Source organism: Rhipicephalus sanguineus, chromosome 5 (assembly GCF_013339695.2).
Source record: "Rhipicephalus sanguineus isolate Rsan-2018 chromosome 5, BIME_Rsan_1.4, whole genome shotgun sequence".
In the NCBI taxonomy this organism is placed as follows: Eukaryota; Metazoa; Arthropoda; class Arachnida; order Ixodida; family Ixodidae; genus Rhipicephalus; species Rhipicephalus sanguineus.
In genome coordinates, this window is record NC_051180.1 from 48,712,582 (window position 1) to 48,732,662 (window position 20,081).

The following is a 20,081-nucleotide window of genomic DNA, read 5'->3' on the forward strand; positions in this document are numbered from 1 at the left end:
TAACAGGTGATACCATGAAAATCATAAACACGCATGTCATGCACAGTATGACTTATGTGCCACGCTCATGGCGCGCTGGCGGCCGTTTCGCCAGCTTGATATACACCAAAATTGGTATCGCGTGACGTGACTGTGTGACGAACATAAATAACAGGTGGTAACACGAAAATCATGACATGCATGTCATGTAGGGTATGATTTACATGCCACGCTCATGGTGCACTCCCGGCCTATTTGTTTACTGGATATTTACCCAAATTGGTATGGCATGACAAAAGTGCGTGATGAACATAAAAAGCAGGTCACGCATCGTATATATGTAGCAGAATATATGCTTCATTAGCATGGCATATACCAGATTATACACGCATGCATGTATGACAATCTCGCGATATATAGCGAACTAGATGTCACGAGATGGATGACTTCATAAGCCTCAATGACAAACAAGACGATGTATGCAGCTCTTTGCTGACTGCTTCGCATTACCTCGATTCCCACACTGCGTGGGATCTGCCGATATTTTTTTTCACCCCACACTTCGCGGTGAAGTGGTAGACAGCGCTATGGTCGCTTCGCTTGCTGCAGCGGCCGCATTATTTTCCTTACACCAGCCTTTCGCCGAGTTACGCCAAGTCGGATGATAAAAGAGTTTCATGCTAGCCTTACTTGTAAGATTCCAATTTGTTGCTATTTCATTCACTGCTTCGCCCTAGTGTTGAAACACTATTTCTAGTACTTTTTTCTCGTTTCCCTCCTTCATGTCCAGCTTGCAGACTATTTTTACCTACATTGCGTTGACAACCAACATGACCTCATCCTCCATTTAGTGCCAACGCTTTTGAGGTCACCTGTAGCACTACCTAATGTCAAACGGCATCACGCAGTGATTATACATGCATACTGTGAACTTCTCAATTGACAGGCAACATAAAAAAAGTGGGCCCGCCCTTTTATACCCAATGGAGGAAGCATTTATTTCCTCCACGACGGTGGGCTGCGTGCCAGTGGCTGTGGCTGCAGAATGTGCAGCCACAGTTTTCCATCTTTTCACAGTAGTGGAAGGGCTCCTAACTTTTTCACTGCTTCAAACCGTGCACATAATAGGCAGTCCACACAACACAGTACTCATAGCACACAATATCAAAACTAACAAAGCAAAAAATGAAGTTCTCAGACAAAGCAAAAAGAAAAAACACAATTACTTTTAATTCAGTTCCATGTGCTCCAACCACCCACACAAAGATGCGATGTGATGACATATATTTATAACATAGATAAGTATGGTACGTCTTCTGCTTTGTTTTTGTTCCAATAATGAACTTGGCCTAATTTTGGGTTGTACAACACGCAAATAAAGAGGTGCCCGCAGTGTGAACACCTTGGCAAAACATTTTTTCTTCTCCATCTTGGACAGAATGAAAACGAAACAAAATGCAAAGCACACAGCCACTAAACCAGCATGTGGGCATTCAGCAAGGATGAAGAAAGTCCCTTGCTGTAGACTTTCGCAGTTCCACAACACTTGATGTTGGCGAGGCAGTGAGCTTCGCTAAGCAGCCAGTCCTATTCCCGATGAACCAACACAAATAACCCGAGACATCCTAGCACAAGGAACTGCAACGAAAACAAAGGAGAGATTTTACTGACCACCACAAGATATACTAGAAAAAGGCATTCGGGAGTTCTAAGTTCTGTGCACACAAAAATTAAGGAATGCAACACACTAGGCGTACAGAAGAAAGCAAAAAGGTATACAAAAGACTACAAGTAGATGTGGCTTTTAGTATGCAAAGACACTTTGGTGTGTTATATCTAAAGCTCCCTATGTAGCACAAAATTTATGGTTGCAAGTAAACCAAAGTGGCGACTGCACAAAACACACACCATGCATGCCTTTAACACAATGCAAACCACTGCTCTTTACAACCAAACAGGCAGTGCTGCACACATTTCTTTTTGCCTACAGTGCACCTAAAATGTAAAAGCGCAGCCAGAAAACAATAGCAAGCCAACAACACATAGATGCAGCACTTTTCCTTACTTGCCACTACAGCGAGTTTTGTGATCGAGTTAAGCCAGTGAAACAGTACACATTAAGAAAACTTGTGAAACGGGAGTGTTTTGGACAACAAAACTTTTTGACCATGCACATCAACATTGTCAAGAGATCTTGTGTCAAACAAAGGCCACTTTGAAAATTAGGCACAACTTGGCGCTCCCTCATTCACTCGTGGTCGTGAGTATGTGTGTGTGAATGAGGGAGTGCCAAGTTGCACCTAATTTTCGAGATGACATATTATCAACTAGCCCAACAGCAAGTTCTAATGGAGGCCACGATGCATTTCCAGCTTACACGATTGAACTTGGTACTCAAAGTAGCCACAAGCATAACCACTAGGATTGGTGGCTATTACCTCGTAGAAATTACCATTGGGATGCAAGTTTCTGCACTGCCAAGGCTAACTTCAAAATGATATTTTCTTCAAAAACCCTAATAGAAATGCATAGCTAGCTAGCACTTGACGCCATCTTACAATGTGCTGCAATGATTTTTTCTCGTTATGAGTGGCTGAGTACTAGTGACAGAGTCATACTAAAGATGAGCTATGCCGCAGGCTAGCACTAAAAAGTCTCACTGCAATTATATTTCATGTCCCACATTTACTTAAATATCCCAATTTCTAAAGTGCTGTTGCCAATATATAGGCATTTTAGATGTTCAGAAGTATTATTCTAGCAGCGTAAATTGTTGTTTCCCTTTAGTGTTCCTTTAAATACCACCCGAGAGCACACAATTTAGACATAAGTGCCGACACCAACCCCAAAAGCCAATCGGCACATTTATTTTCATCGGCAGGTATGGAAAGCACTCATCATTCAATACAAAATTGAATGCAAACGCGAAGTGCTGGTGTCAAATCCTGTCAGAACTTTAGGAAACGCAGGTTTTTCACATCTCAGCAGTATCACATCACTTTAAGATGCACGCATGAGCGACCAGGCCCCTTCAATATTGAAGTAACGGGGACTGTAGACATCTGCTGCGGCATATGATAACACACAGCAGGCTCTTGTGCATCATACTGTACGTTATGCGCTTGTTTGATAAGCGCACGTTAAGAGGAACATTTGTGCTCTTATGAATTCATTTAAACGATGTTCATAAACACCGATGCCAAATGTACAAATACCACTAATACCTCGACAAACATTTTATCTACGTCGCTCTTTTTATATGAGCACTGAATGAAGAGTCACTGAGCTAAAATGACTGAAACTGAGCACAATTTTTTCATCTGATGTCTAAATCTCAATTTAGATTCATTGGCAGCAGTTGCCCGAACATTCTACACTAAAGGGGATCAACATAGGCTCAATCTTGATGAAGAGAGCTGTTAAAGGCTGAAATCTTACATTTCAACTTTGGAAGCACGTTTAGATTCATTTTGATCGCGACAGAATCACGAAGGCATCACAGCAATTGCAGGCTGGTTGCACAGGTTACGCCATTTTTTTTAGATGCGAAGCATCTCTTGCTCGGGGTTATGTCCCACAGCATTGGCCATGGCGTCCGTACTCACACTACAAATGCGCAACTCTCCTCCTTCCCTCTCTCCAACAGCTGTGCATCACTCTCTCCACTTCTCTCCCAGCACCTGCTAGCGCATCTCCTGCGTTCTCGCTTCTGCTCTCGCGGTGCATGCGCTACTCTCCTCCTATAGCCTAGTCTCCTTCAAGTGGTAGAGCGCTGTGCGCGTTCAGTCCAGTGCTTGCTTCGGTTGACTCCTCTAAAATGCGGGCTCGACACGCCGAAATTCTCTCCTGCACAATGACGCGATGAGCGCCAGCGCATGCACTTCCCCTCCCCCTCTCTCTCCTCTCCTATGCTATGCTGCCCCCCTCTCGCGCGCCTGTCGATCGCGTTCCCCGTTCGCCCTGTGAGGATTAACGGCCAGGCTAGAGGGAAGACACGAGGCGCGTAGTGTTCCTCTTCGCGTTCCACGACGCAAGGTCGGTAGCATGCCCAACGAACACCAACGGAACGCAATCGTGCAAGTGCTCCGGCTTCGCATCGCCTCATGGTCCCCTTTAACGGGAGATGGTGTAACCTTTTTTTCCTAGCTTTGCACTAATTTTCCTTTAGAAAATGACACACACTTAGATAATAGTAATTTGTGGGGTTTTAAGTCTCAAAACCATAATAATAATAATAATAATATCTGGGGTTTAACGTCCCAAAACCACGATATGATTATGAGAGACGCCGTAGTGGAGGGCTCCGGAAATTTCGACCACCTGGGGTTCTTTAACGTGCACCTAAATCTAAGTACACGGGCCTCAGACATTTTCGCCTCCATCGAAAATGCAGCCGCCGCGGCCGGGATTAAGTCTCAAAACCACAATATGATTCTGAGAGGTGCCGTAGTAGAGGGCTACGAAAATTTCGACCACCAGGGGTTCTTAACGTGCACCTAAACCTAAGCACACGAGCCTCAAGCATTTTCGCCCCCATCGAAAATGTGGCCACCGCGGCCAGGATTCGATCCCGCGACCTGCAGGCCAGCAGTCAAGCACCATGACCATTAGACCATCGTGGCGGGTGACACCCACTAAGAAGTGATGTAATTCACAGGCGTATGCATAAATTTACTTTCAGGATAAACTTGAAGGAAACAACCCAGCAAAATAGAACGGACGGGCAACAATGCTGCCCACTACTTACCTTAAACTTTGGATAGTCGTTCATTAATATCGTAACAATACCAACGTATGGGACGAACCTGTAACAAAAAATAAGCGACAACGGTGAAGCTCACTATCAATAAATCTGAAACGTTTGCACATGTGCAAACTGTGCACACACTCATCACGACATGCTCAACATCACCTTCACCTTACTGTTTTAGAACTTATGAGAGAAAAAGATAAGCCTTTTTCTTCGAATTTTTGCTGTCTATGCCAGCCATGATACACTCAAACTTGGAAACATTAACACTCCTTTAACTCTTTCAAGCACAGAAGTTGGCTTTGCTTTAAATTTTGAATTTTACTGCAAAAATTATGATAAAAGGTCACAAATAACACATTGAACGCACGAAAAAAAATTACGAATAGTAACAGTGTTCCCGGGAGGTGGTCACCGCTGATGACCACCGTGCCGGAAGGGTCTGTGCTCCACAAATATGCAACAACTGGTCGTTTTAAGTGTAGCAGCATACTTTGCGCTTTGCACAAAGGAAGTCATTTCTTGTGGAATTACGAAAAACAGTTTTTTCCTTTCTAAAGGCAGTGTTGCACGTTGCATGTTTGACACATCCAAACTGTTCGAGATGGGTGTGCCTTTCTGCTACAGTTCGCACACTTTCTTGGCGAACACCTTGTTGGCTGATGGTTGGACGCTGCTGTACGAATGGCAAAGTCCACAAAGGATTTGAATTTCTTTCGTTTGGCCCCTGCGCCAACAGATGACTTACGTTTATCTGTACGATCTATAAGAGCTTCGATAGTCATCTGTCGGGCTAAATTTCTTCTAAAATCTTCAAGGTCATCTTTTCGGAACCAGCATGTTCTCAAAAAATTATGCATGCGTTGACAACACTGCAGTCAAGAAGTTAAAAAAAATATCTGGTGCCACCACTTGCGTGATTTCCAATCCACCTCATACTTCCATTTCATCACCCTTCCTCCCTCCCGTAGCCCTTTCATGCACGGTGGTCAGCGTAGGTAACCACCCTGAATCAAGTCACTGTAAAGAATGAAACTGATCCGAAGCGCATTTTACTTGCACAACCAGCAAGAAATACTCTTCCGCCGCGGGTTACACCAAAAAAAGTTCGCGTGCAACCTCACGTACCTCTGCGCCCGTATAATCTTTCAGGGTACAGCGCGGGAAACGGCATGCTTGTTGCAAAATTTTTTTCTTGCAGGGAAAAAAGTGCCCTGGTAACTAGCGCCATCTGGATCATCTTCATAAACGACTAAAAGGGCAAAGCAAACAAGTATTCACTCGCTCAACCTCTAGATGTCACTGCTAAAAAATGTTGAAAGGGTGGTCACCGTAGGTGACCACTGTGCCGGAAACAGTTAAACTTAATCTAAAATAATCTGCAAATGTGTTCCCATGCTCCCAGTGAAGATTTTTTGAAAAAGGCCACAGCTCAACTACTGCTAAGCAGGGGTGGATGTCAACAACAGCGATTGACCAGGGGTGCCCAAGCACAAAGTGCAGAAACACCACATCGCATAACAAACAAAGCAAGCGTTTTCAGAATAGCTCGAGTGTTCCACAATGAAAGGAATATAAGGTGGCCACCTGAGGATGTCACTCGTTCTGGCACTGCGTACCCGTAGCTGGCAGTGAAAGTGAATTTATTTGTGCATAATTATATTTTGTGTGGCTGCATAACAGCTGTCGCGCTTTTTTTCTTTAGGAATGAAATGTGCCACCCTTTTCTATGCTGTTTCAAAAAAGGAGCAATCACCAGCTATTCAACTCGTTTTCAAAGTTTCTGAGCATAATTTTGGCGTAATTTCTGTGTGCCCATCACGCTGACGTCAAGCTTTTGTGGTCTTGGGTCGTTGCTTGATTGACGGGCAAAATGGGAGCAGCGATAAAATTTTCTACCAATTCAACAAATCATGGAGGGCTAATGGCGAATTCAGAATAAAAACAAAACAGAAGAGAGTTAAATAATAGCAGCCTTATTGTTCCTTGAAATTCAAAAGTAAAACTTGAGTCATATGTTCAGTGTTAGTGAACATGTGACTCCAGTTGCCCTTATGAATTTCAAGGAACCGCTTATTGTTATAATCAGTCCTCCGTGGCACATTATGAAAAACATGGAACATAAATGGGCATGTTACACTATGCCACAATGACTGGTTGATGGAAAGGCAACAAAATGTTGCCTTAATCTTGCTTGACGCAATTTATGACATAAATGCCTATTGGCTCTTACAAGGTGAGCCCGGGTGTGCAACTTTCAAATTATTATATGCTTGCACTTCTGGAATATGAAGTGCAGTAGTTGTAGGTATAGGCGTCAGTGTGGACTGGCAACTATCAAGCAGTTAAAACAAACATGGCAAACCTCAGCTACGTCCCATCGCTGTCGTAGCTGGTAGCAGTCAGACTCTCAACGGAATTTGCAATGTCTAACTGTAACAGCACCCCTGATCTCTCCAACGGAATGTATAGCTATGGCATCTGTTGTTTAAAAGCGATGGTAAGAGGCAGAAGCTCCCCTTACAGCTGCTGTCATTTCGCAGCTGTGCAAAACGAGCTTGCAATCAGCCTCACTGTGAAATGACATATATCAGATGATGACATTCGCAAGTTCTCATTCTGCTAAAGGCCGTCTGTAGGACAGGCTGGCAGCTTCACATAAATAGCTAGAGCCACTAAATGTGCACAAAAGCACAACAACGAAATAACTTCAGCTGGTAATACTATTCCTAAAACCAGATTCCTACAATTTTGCAAGAAAAATAGAAAAGGTTTTTAATGAGAAAATGAAGGCCAGATATTTACTTATTCAATTTCATGTCAAAGTGTTGTTACGGATACAACAGTGTGAGGCCATGGATTTCAATGTGCTGTATTTATACTTCCCTAACTTGCTTTTCTTCCTTAAAGGGCCCCTCACCAGGCCACATAGCAAATTTTAGTTAGACACTGGAAGTTGTTGTGTGCCGAATGAAGAACAGTACGCCGCAAGAATTTTTCAAATCTGTTCATTACGAGCTGAGAAAAACAATAATTTGTAGCGGCGCGAAAGCATGATGCGAGGAGGCGAGTTTCAAACCCTTGCCACTCGCCCCGTGTAGCCTTCGCAAGCCAAATCTCTTCCCTGCCCTCTTCACTTGACACATACGCATGAACACGTCATGCACATGCATGGTCACGTGCGCATGACGTGCCCGAGCCAGCCCGAGCATGCGAGCAGCGTTGCACGGCTGCTACCTTTTTTTTTATGAAGCGGCTGTGGGCGTTGTGTCGGCGTTCTCTGTGGTGTACTGCCTGTTTCTGCGGGACGGGCATGAAAGTTGCGACATTTGTACGGACACGAGAGTGGCGGTATCATGAGCCAGTGCCGCATTAACGTTTACTTGGACGCGGTAGAATAAATGAGCATAATGAATGCTCGAACGCGCCAGAACATTACTTTCAATTCCAGGGCTGGCGTCTGCTCGATGCGCTAACCACAAGGACACGAACGCATGGGAAACGGAGGCACATTAGCCCCATATCTCGCTGCAATTCACGAAAAAAAAATGAAACAGACGCACACATTCCCTTTGTCTGTCTCATTATTTCTCTCAAGCTTTATTAATCTATTAAAGCAACAAACTACACAAACTACACATGTCGTGTCAAATAATTATCGCAGTGCCACATGCTACTGTTGGCGACGTCAGAGCACAGTCATCTATGTAGGGCCATTTTCTCATGTACGTAATCCCCTCAGTCTCTGGGCGCACGCCCGCGAGAGGAAGGGCAAGCGGCGTTCAGCTTGAAATTTGACCCATTTCCGCGGCGCGTAGCGTTGCAAATTTTGGCAGACGTGATCTTGAACGACCAGTGTATGCAATGCGCTCGTTAGCTCAAAATTGTCAAACCTGGTGAGGGGCCCTTTAACAACAAAAGCAATGTTGAGGTGTAGATATATGTGGCGTAAGTTTTATGGAAACTCTTTCGAAAGAGCATAAATAGAAAAAGCAAGAAAAAAAACAGTACATAACTTAGCTTGCACTAATGCAGAGATGCTAAGCCCTACTGGGAAAAAATCTTTCTGGTCTATGGCTGCCTAGAAGCGAGGTGCGTCTGATTCTCAGCAAGCAACTTCTTGTGCTGCTTCAGCTGGTAGCACATGCAAACATACTCAACATAAAAGTGGCTTCCAACAGCATGATTCCCATAATTTGCCACATAATCCAGAGCCTTTAACTTAAATGGCCCCTGAACCACCCAAAGGTGGATAATTTGTCATATGTAGCAGCAGCTCTGTATACACCTTCGATGACAAAGAGGCCGCGTAATTATTTTTAAAATTTTTTTAATGATGCAGCAATAGGAGACTAACACGAGTTTGGCAATCGACACTGCAGCCACCACTCGAGATTCTAATTTTCCACTGCTTCTCCACATCCACCAGTCTCTTTTCTTGACTGTGTATCCTCTAAATGGTACATGGACGGCAAGTCACCTACAGCATGACATTAGCGCTTCTGCTTTGTGACAAAACACCATCCACTTCCAGAAGTAATGACTTCGCACTTTGCGCAACCTGCTGTTGCTGCCTTACCAGAATGACCTGTGCTCCAGACATGCATTTGCAGTCAGTGCACCAACCCTCACAGCCAAGCGACCGACAACCATATGAGCTCGTTGCCTGGCCTGTTGGCTCCAGTACCTCCTCACCACTGTTGCCAGCACTACTGTTCCTTACAGCTCCTATTCAGGGCAAAATAATACCCACTAGATGTATCTATTGTACATTTTAAAGGGACTGACAGCCAATTTTTATGGTACCTGCTTTCTTTAATGCAGTAGGAAGCTTACCAGTCAGCATGTCTAATCATGAAATGATAACACGAAAAACACCGTGAGACATCTTCTATCAGAATTTTTTAATCTGCTGAGCTGATGGAAGTCACACACGCACCACAGGCTGCAAGCAGTGGCAGGTGCATGTGATCACGATTATATGCCAGCAAACAAGTGAGACGCTATCAATCAAACTTGTGTTGTGGCAGTTTGTGTTCCCGCGCAGCAGTATGCCAAGCATGCGACACGGTTCAACACGAGTTTCTGGCTCCATGAGTTGCCCCGAAGGCAGCTCCACATCTCAGTGTAAACTCGCTTTACCTCATAATAAGCATAGAATAAAGCGAGGATGCATAACAATATGCAGATACAGATTGTAATTTAATCCTGAATTATGACGCACCTAAACAGCAGGCTACGTACAAGCCATCCGAACGACTCCTTTGCACAGTGTCAAGGCATGTCCACCGGTCAGCACAACATACCAGTTTTTGTGACTTTCAAACACAATTTAAAAATACAAATCCTTTCCAAATCGAGAAAAGAATGCTCAATTCTGTCACTATAGTTCACAGTCTTTCCATTTCCAGCAGGATCTAATCACATATTCTAGCCAGTTGTCAGTCACTCTAAGAAAAGCGATGCCCATTGTCACACATCTAGCAACACGGTGAGACATAGTGAACTGGCCCAGCCATGCTCTTAATGCAATCGATAGTGCTGCAAACACGAGTGTATTTTCTCGATATGAAATCACTGAGAGGAGAGGGTAAAGTAGCAACAACAGTGGCTTGTAAACATCAGCAATCCATTTCAAGCCCCGCCAGCTAAAGTTTAAAAGCAACATGGAGAGAAGAGAAAGGCCTAACGACAACGGTGGCACCGGGCAATCAGCAAACTGGAACTCTGAAGTCGACCAATCAACAATGTTCACATCTTGTGACGTCCTACACAGCACCCTGTAGTTGGCATCATGACAAGCAAGGAGGGCCCCCGAAAACCCAGGAAAAGAGCACAGGATTGAATTTGTGTTGTTCCCACGGCCCGTCGCGCTGTCACAGTTGCAAAAGATTCTTTGAGCAGCGTGACAACTCTCATTTGGATAATGAATGGCAAAAAGTAATATGCTTCACTGCATGTAGGTTTGTTTTCCCTGCCATTGGTCGTCACCGCATTATACAGCTGTGTTGGGGTGAAACTTTCTAAAGCAAATTTGTCATTATAATGTAATAATAATATCTGGAGTTTTAAGTACCAAAAACATGATATTGGTACCCTATATGATGGTACCGGTATCCTAATTATTAATTATAGACACCCTTCATGACGTGATTATGAGAGCTGCCGTAGCGGAGGGCTCTGGAAATTTCGACCACTTGGGATTATTTAACATGCACCTAAATCCAAGCAAATGGTCCCCTAGCATTTCGCCTCTTCTAAACGCGACCGCCACAGCCGGGATTCAATCACGCGACCTTCGGGTCAGCAGTCAAGCACCATAACCACTAGACCACCGCGGCAGGTCAATCTGTCATTATGGAGTGCAAATGAAATCCTTGCTGCCCGAGCTATCCATATCTTGAGACATGCACTTTTCTTCCACAGCTGTTTAAGGCTGCTCCATGATTGCTCCACGGTGCCGTTCAATCAGCGTCAAACTCTTTGATGAGACAAGCAATAACAGGCCAGAAGCAGTACAGTTGCAGTACTGTGGCTAAGTGCAATGGCCACAATTCTGAAGGGAATGTTACAACTGTTTCGTGTATGAAATAAGTTGATATATCCAGACTCAAAGACTGCATATCTTAACAAATAAGTTATTAGAGACCCTTCGGGTGTGTGTGTGTGCGTGTGTGCAATGTAGCAGGCAATATGCACAGTATAAGGCACATCTGAAGGGAACACTACACAAATGTGCATTTCCCACTTCGTGGATGAAAGAGCCACAAATGCAACTAGCAGCAGCATCAACTGTGCAATCACACATAGGGTGACCGGTGCCACCTACCGCGAGTCATTTGCTCCAGACTTGCCAGATACCAGAATGCATTTCAGCCCCCACACTCACACGTTCCCTTTAACAATGGTTTGCACTGTATGTAAAAGGGACAGAATTCAAGCGTCAAGAGAAAATAGATGACTGAACACAGTTTTTCAGAATTAGTACTACCAGTGAACCAACATGCTATAAATAGGCCATTCATAAACAATTTATGTCATGCGGTAATATAAGTAACCTTGAAGACCTATTCTCCACGCACAGCTAATTGTCGTTCGGGCTTCACTGGTAGTGTTTCTTGGTCACTTGCAGCACACAAGGGGCACTGGAACCACGGCGCACATAGGCATGCATGTCACGTGGAATTTTTTTGTATTTTGTGGGCATGTGTAGTAAGCAGAAAAACACTAATACATAATAAATAGAAAGTTAAAAACTGTCTAATCGGATGTTTTGCACACCAATCTAAAACTTCCTCACTGGAATTTTTTGTCCAGCTTCGTTGCTTCAAAAGTTAGTTAAACTTGCCTAATTAGGCACTTGAACAGAACACAAAAGATAGTGCGACTTACTCCACGCAATAGTCAGCAACATGCATTTGGTCGCACTGTCATAGAGTGCATTGGCATATTTTTATACTCTGGCTAGACAAGCAGGGGCACCCTGTATCTGCGATGCGCAGCGCCTATAGGGGTGCCACTGAAAGCCGCGTAGCGGCGGTCGTTGGAACCGGTGGTGGGTCGCGTAGGAGATGCCTCATTTGGGCGCGTGCGATGTGCCGCTTGTGCGCGTCCCAAATAATTACTTTTACGGCGTTAGTGTGCGCAAAGGAGCGGTACTTTATAGTAGTGGACATGGGTCCGATGTCACAGCTGTGTGGGACGACAATGTCACCATACGCGCCATGTGTTTGCCACAGACAAGCGTCAACAAGCTTCCCTACGAAGTAGAGCTCATCGTTAGTACACCACTTTCTTTATAATGTCCCGATCACTAATGCCTGCGTGCGTTGACACGTGAACCAACGTTTTTTCTCGACACAGTAGCTTCGTTTACATGCCATGTGTTTATATAGTAGATTTTGAGGGAGCGCTGTCGCACCGGCGTATAGAGTTCAGAGGTGCGGCGACACGAAGGGTCATCGTTGGTAAAACTTTGAAACCAGCACAATAAACTTGTGAAAAAATAAACGATAAACTTGTCATCATCGGTGCAGCAGCGCACAGCGAACATTCTGCACCGATGATCGCATTCCAGTGCCATCAAAAGGTAGAAGGCAGCCGATTTCGTGCAGCACACGTGTGATTCCACGGCGCTTTTGTAAAGGAGCCGTCACCTGCCCCACATTCTCTGGCATTGTGCTTCGCGCCATTCGTTTTTCAAGACAGCCTAGGCATCGCGTCTTATCACTAATTACAACCTCATGTGCACTGTACCGTCTACAATGCAGGCAAGGCGACCAAGTGTAAACGTAGTAGCGTTCGCTGAAGACGTAGCGACATAAATGGTGAAATAAAAACACGCTAATCGTTCTAACACTGCTGTAAACAAAGCGCGATTGCTTACTTTCTACGTCGTACAGCCGTAATCCACCGCCGCCGTTGCTCTCGCTCATGAAGTAGCACCGGAGACCTGTAGAAGTGCGTTCCTGGCGATTTTTTGTGTGTGTTTGAGCAGCCGACAACGCAGCAGTTATTTTTCGACGTCGCTGAAGCCCGACAGAGTCGTTAAATCACGGTGAAAACACATCCACCCGTGCACTCGCGTACACTCTCGCGGCAACACTTCTCGCCCGGACCCACCAACGCCGCTTCCAAGCCGTGGCGGCAGATGGCGTCGTCGGCGCTTTGCGCATCGCCTATACAGTGTAGACTCTCAGTAAACAGAAAACTCTTTTAACAGAATTGCTGCTTAAATAGAATATCCATTTTTAATATGACTGGTTGCATACTTGAATTCTGCTCCCCTGTTCATCTCTCATTAATTAGAACTCCTGCTAAATGGAGCATATTTTCCCGGTCCCTTTAGGTTCTTTTTAACAAGGGTCTGCTGTATATGAGTGCTAACAGACCAACTGTATGCTTTCCTTTCACTGACACAGTCAAAGAAGAGTACAGAAAGCCTGAAAATAGAAGGGCTAACTGCAGCTAGCACATGTAATTGGTATTGCAGAGAAGCCATCACTTACCCCCTTGCCCGGCCGACAATGTCCTTTTTGTCGAGCCACATCTGGCCAGGAGCATATAAGCCTCGGTCGTCAACCGAGTTGTTGTCCCCCTTGGTGAGAATCTTCACCGACCCATCGGCCCTATGTGCAAGGCAAACGAAAGCCAAAAGAATGCGATAAGTCGTTAGAAAAATTAGTTCTGCGCGACAATGTCAAGCTTGTGAGCAGTTGAAGCACAAGTGTATGCACTGGGAGGCCAGAGAAGCCTAGCTCTAATAAGTCAAGGGGTGTGGGGGGTGCGGGCAAGTTCGGTCTTTTAACTTTTTATCCTAAAGTTCATACTACAGGGTGACCGAAAAATACTGTAGCACATTTTCAATCTTATTGTATTTTATACTGTTTGCAATATCTGTCACAAACTTTATCGAATTTGCGTTCCTTGTTCTTTTTTTATATATATAGAACTGCGTATTTTTCTTTTCTTGGTGCCCTGCTTTGTAGAAAATATAGTGTCTGAAGAACTGCGCCACACAATCGTCGCACATCACAAGCAGGGGATGACAATTCCGAACATTGCAAAAATGCTGAAATTGCATTCGTCGCATCATCAAACGGTTTCAGGAGACAGGGGGGCATCAAGGACTGGCAGCAAAGTGGGAAGCCTCGAACAGCAAGAACCAGGGAGCTGAAATTGGCTGTCAGAAAGAAGATCAGGAGAAATCTGCTGAGAAGCATCAGGAAACTCGCCAGAGAACACAGAGTTAGCAACTCGACAACGCAGTTACTCATAAAAGAGGATCTGAAGCTCATGGTGCACAAACCAGCGAAAGGCTAAATGCTCACGGATGAAACGAAGGCCTCCAGGCTAGAAAAATGCCGCTGGATGAAGCAGGTGAGCCGTGGTAGAGCCTTCAACTGGATTCTCTTCCTTGATGAGCAAATTTTCACCGCTGAACCGGTTTAGAATTCACAGAATAACTGAGAACCCTTGCCTAAGGGTTCTTCGCAAACTGTGAGGGTGGAAAAAGCCTGCTTCACCAAAAGCATCATGGTCAAGGCCAGAATTTCAGGACTTGGAAGAACCAAGCTTGTTTTTGTCACAACTCAATGCCAAGGTCTACCGCGAGCTGATCGTGGATGGCGCCATCATTCTGTGGGCTGAAGGACATGCATAAAACATTGACTGGTGGCCGCAGAAGGACGGGGCCCCTGCCCATGAAGCGAAGATGACTCTTGAGTGGTGTGAGTGGAACCTTTCTGGCTTCTGTGGGAAGGATATCTGGTTGTCAAATTCGCCCGATCTCACTCTTATGGACATTTCTGTTTGTGGGATCCTGGAGCAAAAGGCATGCTCTTTCAAGCACAAGTTAATTGAGTCACTTAAGCGTGTTCTGGAAAAAGCATGGGAGGAATCAACTCCAGAAGACATCACGTCCATTTTGAAGAACTTCCAAAAGCACATTCAAGCCTGTATAAAAGCACAAGGTGGAGATTTCTGAACAGAAATTTTAGTTCTTTAATAGCATTGACTGGCCTTACGAACAAAATAAAGCACACCTCATTTCGTTCATCCATTAGAGTTATGGTCGTTTATTCGTGTTACAGTATTTTTCGATCACCCTGTATATCTCATTCAAAATGATGAGCAAGAGCCCCGAGAACGTTGAGCACGTGCACAAATTAATAATTGTTGGGGTTGTACGTCCCAAAACAATGATATCATTATGAAAGATGCCCAAGTGGGGGGCTCAGGAGATTTTGACTACCTGGGGTTGTTTGCTCCTAAATCTAATCTCACAGGCCACTGCTGCCGGGATTCGATCCCGCAACCTTCAGGTCAGCAGTCAAGCACAATGTGTGTGTACAAATTGATGTGCTGCTTTTACCAATAGCACATGCCAGCTTAAGAAAGCACTTGGCTGTGTAGTTCCAGTAGAGCGTTGCAAATGCGGTAAAATATGCGAGTTGAAACACAATGCACAATGCGTGTGTACAAATTGATGTGCTGCTTTTACGAATAGCACATGCCAGCTTAAGAAAGCACTTGGCTGTGTAGTTCCAGTACAGCATTGCAAATGCGGTAAAATATGCAAGTTGAAACCCGTGTTGCAAAGGAAATAAATCATGGAGTTTGTGCAAGTGAGGTTTTTGTTCCTTGTTTTATTTTGTGTGGGATGCCAAAAGCAGCAGTGAGGGATAGAAAATGGCAGGGGTGGGAGAGCATCAGGCCTATGGTTCCCTCCAAATACAGGACCCTGTGCATGCTTATGTTTATGAGGGACTCTCAAACAGATTTAAAAGTTAGGAAACTGGGAACACACAGCCAGCTACAAAGCAAGGTAAAGATGTTTTGGCCGTTATATGGGAACCTTGCACATAAATTGAAAAAATATCTTTGAACTGGCATTAAAACGTCTTCCGTTAAGTGGTATGAATTCCAATTTTCATTTTATTTTGCAGATGGCAGACAGCTGTGAACCATTAACCTCTATTGCAAGCGGCAGCAATTTCCAGTGGCAGCTGGCATTTCTCCAAAGCATCATGCTATCGCCCTGGCTGGTCGGAAGGAATGTTCTAAGCTTGCACTGAGCTGATCATAAACTTTCTTGGCAGAACTCATGATTTGTCACCAGTGGTACTGATAAAGCCACATCCCGCTTATGTTGCAACTATCCTTTTCCCTTTCGGTGGCACTGGCCTGAGAGCCACTCACTGTGGGACTCTTATAAAATTTGCTGAAGAAAAAAACAGCTAGTGGAACAATGCCAGCATAAAGAATATTGCCATTTCCCTCATATTACAAAAAAAGAAAAAATTCGTGACAAAATAAAAAAAGAAATAGCATCATGATAAGACGGTCATGCCACCTGGTTGTGGAGAACCGTGCTGTTGCACTGACAAAAGTGTTGAAGGCGGGATGATATAGAAAGGTGGGTAGGATATCAGCAGCATCACGTCAGTCCCAGACAGCTTCGAGTTCGAAAGAAACAGTAAAAAGTTGAAGACACCCATAGAGACAAATTGGGAGCACCCTTTTCCTTATTGATAACACTGCTCCTATGTGGCAAACATGCACAAGCTTTTGTGGTTAAGCTTTCAAGAGATGCGTTCCTTAGTGTCAGATATATGCAATGCATTACAGGCTCTGTAAGGACCCTTCATGGTCCTTGTCCGGTAAGCTGAATAGCTTGGAGGCCTTCATTTGGCTCTTTCAGAATTGGTGCACTTTTGTTAAAGTGAAATTTGGATAATTTGAACTAAGTTCAGAGATTCTTTCATGTTGGTTCACAGAAGAAACCACTACTATACATATGCTGCAACTGTGTAGCATGAGTCAACGAGCAAGAGTTGCTCCAGTTTCCATGAACTATTCCTGATGATCAGTTTGAAAGATATCGCTTTCAGTGTGCACTGATCAGTTGATGGAGAAGAGGCAGGCAAGATGCCGCTCCAATCACTAATTAATAATGATTCTCGGGGTTTTACGTTCTAAAACCACGATATGATTATGAGGAACGGCGTAGTAGAGAGCTCTGGAAATTTTGACAACCTGGGGTTCTTTAATGTGCAATTAAATCTACAACCTGGGGTTCTTTAATGTGCAATTAAATCTAAATACACGGGCCTCTAGCATTTCTGCCTCCACTGAAAATGCGGCCACCACAGCCGCGGTTCGATCCCAAGACCTTCAGACCAGCAGGCAAGCAATAGACCAGCACAGCGGGTCCCGCTTCAACCACTGGACACACTAGATTCTGCATCGCAGAAAGTGATACTGTCGCCAAAAGTGATCGTCCGAGAACACGGTCCTTGTAATCTGCACTTGAGCATTGGGGGAACTGCAAATCTTGAAATGCAACTAACTCCTTCAGCAACTGTCTCGTACAGTTTCAGTCAGGCTCACTTTTCGTGCAGCTTGAGCACCCTGTGAACAATGGGGATGTCGCGGCCCTCCACTTTGAAGACCACGATGTCGCCAACGCGGATGGGGTCTTCCTTGTAGTTTGTCAGGAAGAGCAGGTCTCCGCGGTGGAATGCTGGCTCCATGCTCCCACTGGCCATAAAGACAAAATAATGATATAAGCACGGTCCAAAATTTGTGAAGCATGCAATGTTCAAATCCCTTCCTTGCTTTACAAAGTGCGTATCATGAGAATGCTTTAGCTAGACGTTAATTTCACAGTTAGACCATGAATGGACAAACCTTCTGGAGTGATCGGAGTACCTTCAAACCAGCGAACACTTTGTCCGCCCTTTTTTTTTTCCTTTTCTTGCAATTGCTGCATTTCTTTTTGCCATACATTTTATCAACCGAGATATACAGTAACTTATTGTTTCATGTTTTTGTGGAATACCTCATAAGCTCTCTTTTTAAACATTCTGAAGAAATTCTACCAAATTGATGTTTTTAGTTTTGTCGTTACTGACGTAAAACTTCATCAAAGAAGCCTCAGCAAGGCTGTGCAGTGGCCAGCATTTCACATGTTAGAGATGACGTCAACGTAGTTCGCTGGAGAAGGCAACTTATGTATAACGTACAAACAATAACATGATATTTCAAGGAAAGCTAGAAGCAGAACTATGAACTAAAGCAATGTAGGCTAGAATGTGCTTACAATGCTGTATGTAAAATTGATGGGCCAGTCACAATATATGTGCACTGTTCATGCTTTTCTTTCTACATATGGTCACATATGTTATGCCGCTGATTCAGGGCTTCATGCACAAACAGCGGGCTCTGCTTCTCTACCTGAAAATTCCTGTAATGTTTTCCACTCAAGTGGTACGCGTGCAACACTTTTATACTTTTTTTATTTACCGTCGATATGGCATTTCAGTATGGACCCCTGCAAAACTAACGCTTACCTGAGCACTACTACGATAGGGCTGCCGCTGCCGGTGACGACCATGAGACCTTTCCATATCATCAGGGCCGACGACACAATCATACCAAAGTTTAAAACTTGGTATAAAAGCTGCGGACGAAAAGGAAAACGTCAGGCAACACCAGTGACCGAATCAAACAGGTTGGCACGTGGACGCAGTTATGAGAACTAAGTGGGCCGCATTGAGCGGGAGATCGTGGCAAGCGAAAGCACCGATGAAGCGCAAGAAGCCGCGTGTCTGTTAAAAAACGTGGAAACTGCATGGCTGGGTTTCACTAAGTACACGTGTCCAAATGGCACGAATGCACTTAATACGAGAATGCCAGGTATCAGCGGCCGAATGTAGCCTTCGGGCTATTTCGTGCATTCGTATATGCACGCTACTAAAATATGCACTTAAAAACAGTAACGATACATTAATAAACAGAACGGACGTACTGGTCACACAGGATGCTACAGTGCCACGTAATTTTATTGAAATAGGGTGTACGACCGCGCAATTGCCGACATTCGCTGCGCAAAACATCTGGCAAAGCCCGGCTTTTCCGTCGGCGGGGAAACTTCGGTGAAACTCAATGCAAAGGAAATACTTTCTTTCCATCGCAAACAAAGGCATAGAATGCTAAATCCTATACACTTCTAGAATATCAGCCGAGCTAGCAGAAAGTTCATGTATACTGTATTTACACAGGTGATATCCAAGTATTCAGCGCAGTAAGCGCACATCGGGTGCATGCATGAAAGTGTAACGCAGTGCGTTTGCTTACCTGACGCTTATTCATGCGTTTGAGGTCATCTAGCATGCCGAGCATGTTTGGCTAACAATGTCGCGGGTCCCTAAGACCCTGGTAAACAAAGTAAAATCCGTATGTGCGCTTCCAGCCCAAGTCGCACCGCAGAGCGCTACCGCCGCCACATACACCTAACCGGTACACGTCAGTTGAAAGGGCCCCCCAGCGATAACGAAACGAAAAAACAAAAGCGTCTGCGCGCTAGCGCCACTACACGTCAATCAACACAACTAAAATTTTTGTTGCCAGACAACAATGCATTTTAAGCTGTTTAATGATAACGTGTAAAAAGAGACATTTACTACTTTTTAGGACGTCATAGTTCTAGCGTCGAAGTAGTTCTACTTGTCATAAAAGCAGAAATATTTGCGTAATTTCTAAAACATAGTGAAGCCTTTAAGGTTGTTGCAATCTCGGAGGTCATGCATAGCAGAACGTTGAACAGCTCTTTGCATCACTTCCCCAATGAGAAGCCTTTCTCTCTCGCCGCCTCATTCTTTGATCGTCAGAGGCCTTAGACAAGTCAGAAAAGGTGTGATTAGAGCTTTATTTTGGGAACTGGAGGTATTAGCGACGTCACTATGGACTAGAGTGTACTACTATGGACGTGGTGGTGGTGCCCATAGAGTTATTATACTGACTCTAGAGGGAAAGCTGAGCCGCGGGACCGCTAACCACAAGAACGCTG

At 44.5% G+C, this 20,081-nt stretch overlaps 1 protein-coding gene across 1 annotated transcript; it reads right to left on the reverse strand.

Moving 5' to 3' along the window:
• Positions 1–1,187: 1,187 nt before the first annotated feature.
• LOC119393597 (signal peptidase complex catalytic subunit SEC11A) lies at positions 1,188–19,598 on the reverse strand. The gene is made up of 6 exons (XM_037660706.2): positions 19,370–19,598; positions 18,583–18,692; positions 17,621–17,770; positions 13,738–13,857; positions 4,727–4,784; positions 1,188–1,617 (listed from the first exon to the last, which is right to left on the reverse strand). The coding sequence occupies exons 1-6, from the start codon at positions 19,412–19,414 to the stop codon at positions 1,567–1,569; spliced, it is 534 nt and encodes a 177-aa protein (XP_037516634.1). The 5' UTR covers positions 19,415–19,598; the 3' UTR covers positions 1,188–1,566.
• Between the last annotated feature and the right edge of the window lie 483 nt (positions 19,599–20,081).

Coding starts and splice junctions, on each gene's coding strand:
- LOC119393597 (XM_037660706.2), bottom strand. CDS start 19,414: ATGCTCGGCATGCTAGATGACCTCAAACGCATGAATAAGCGTCAG. Junction 18,693..19,369: donor AACGCATGAATAAGCGTCAG/GTAAGCAAACGC, acceptor TTTCGTCCGCAG/CTTTTATACCAAGTTTTAAA. Junction 17,771..18,582: donor CCTATCGTAGTAGTGCTCAG/GTAAGCGTTAGT, acceptor CTTTATGGCCAG/TGGGAGCATGGAGCCAGCAT.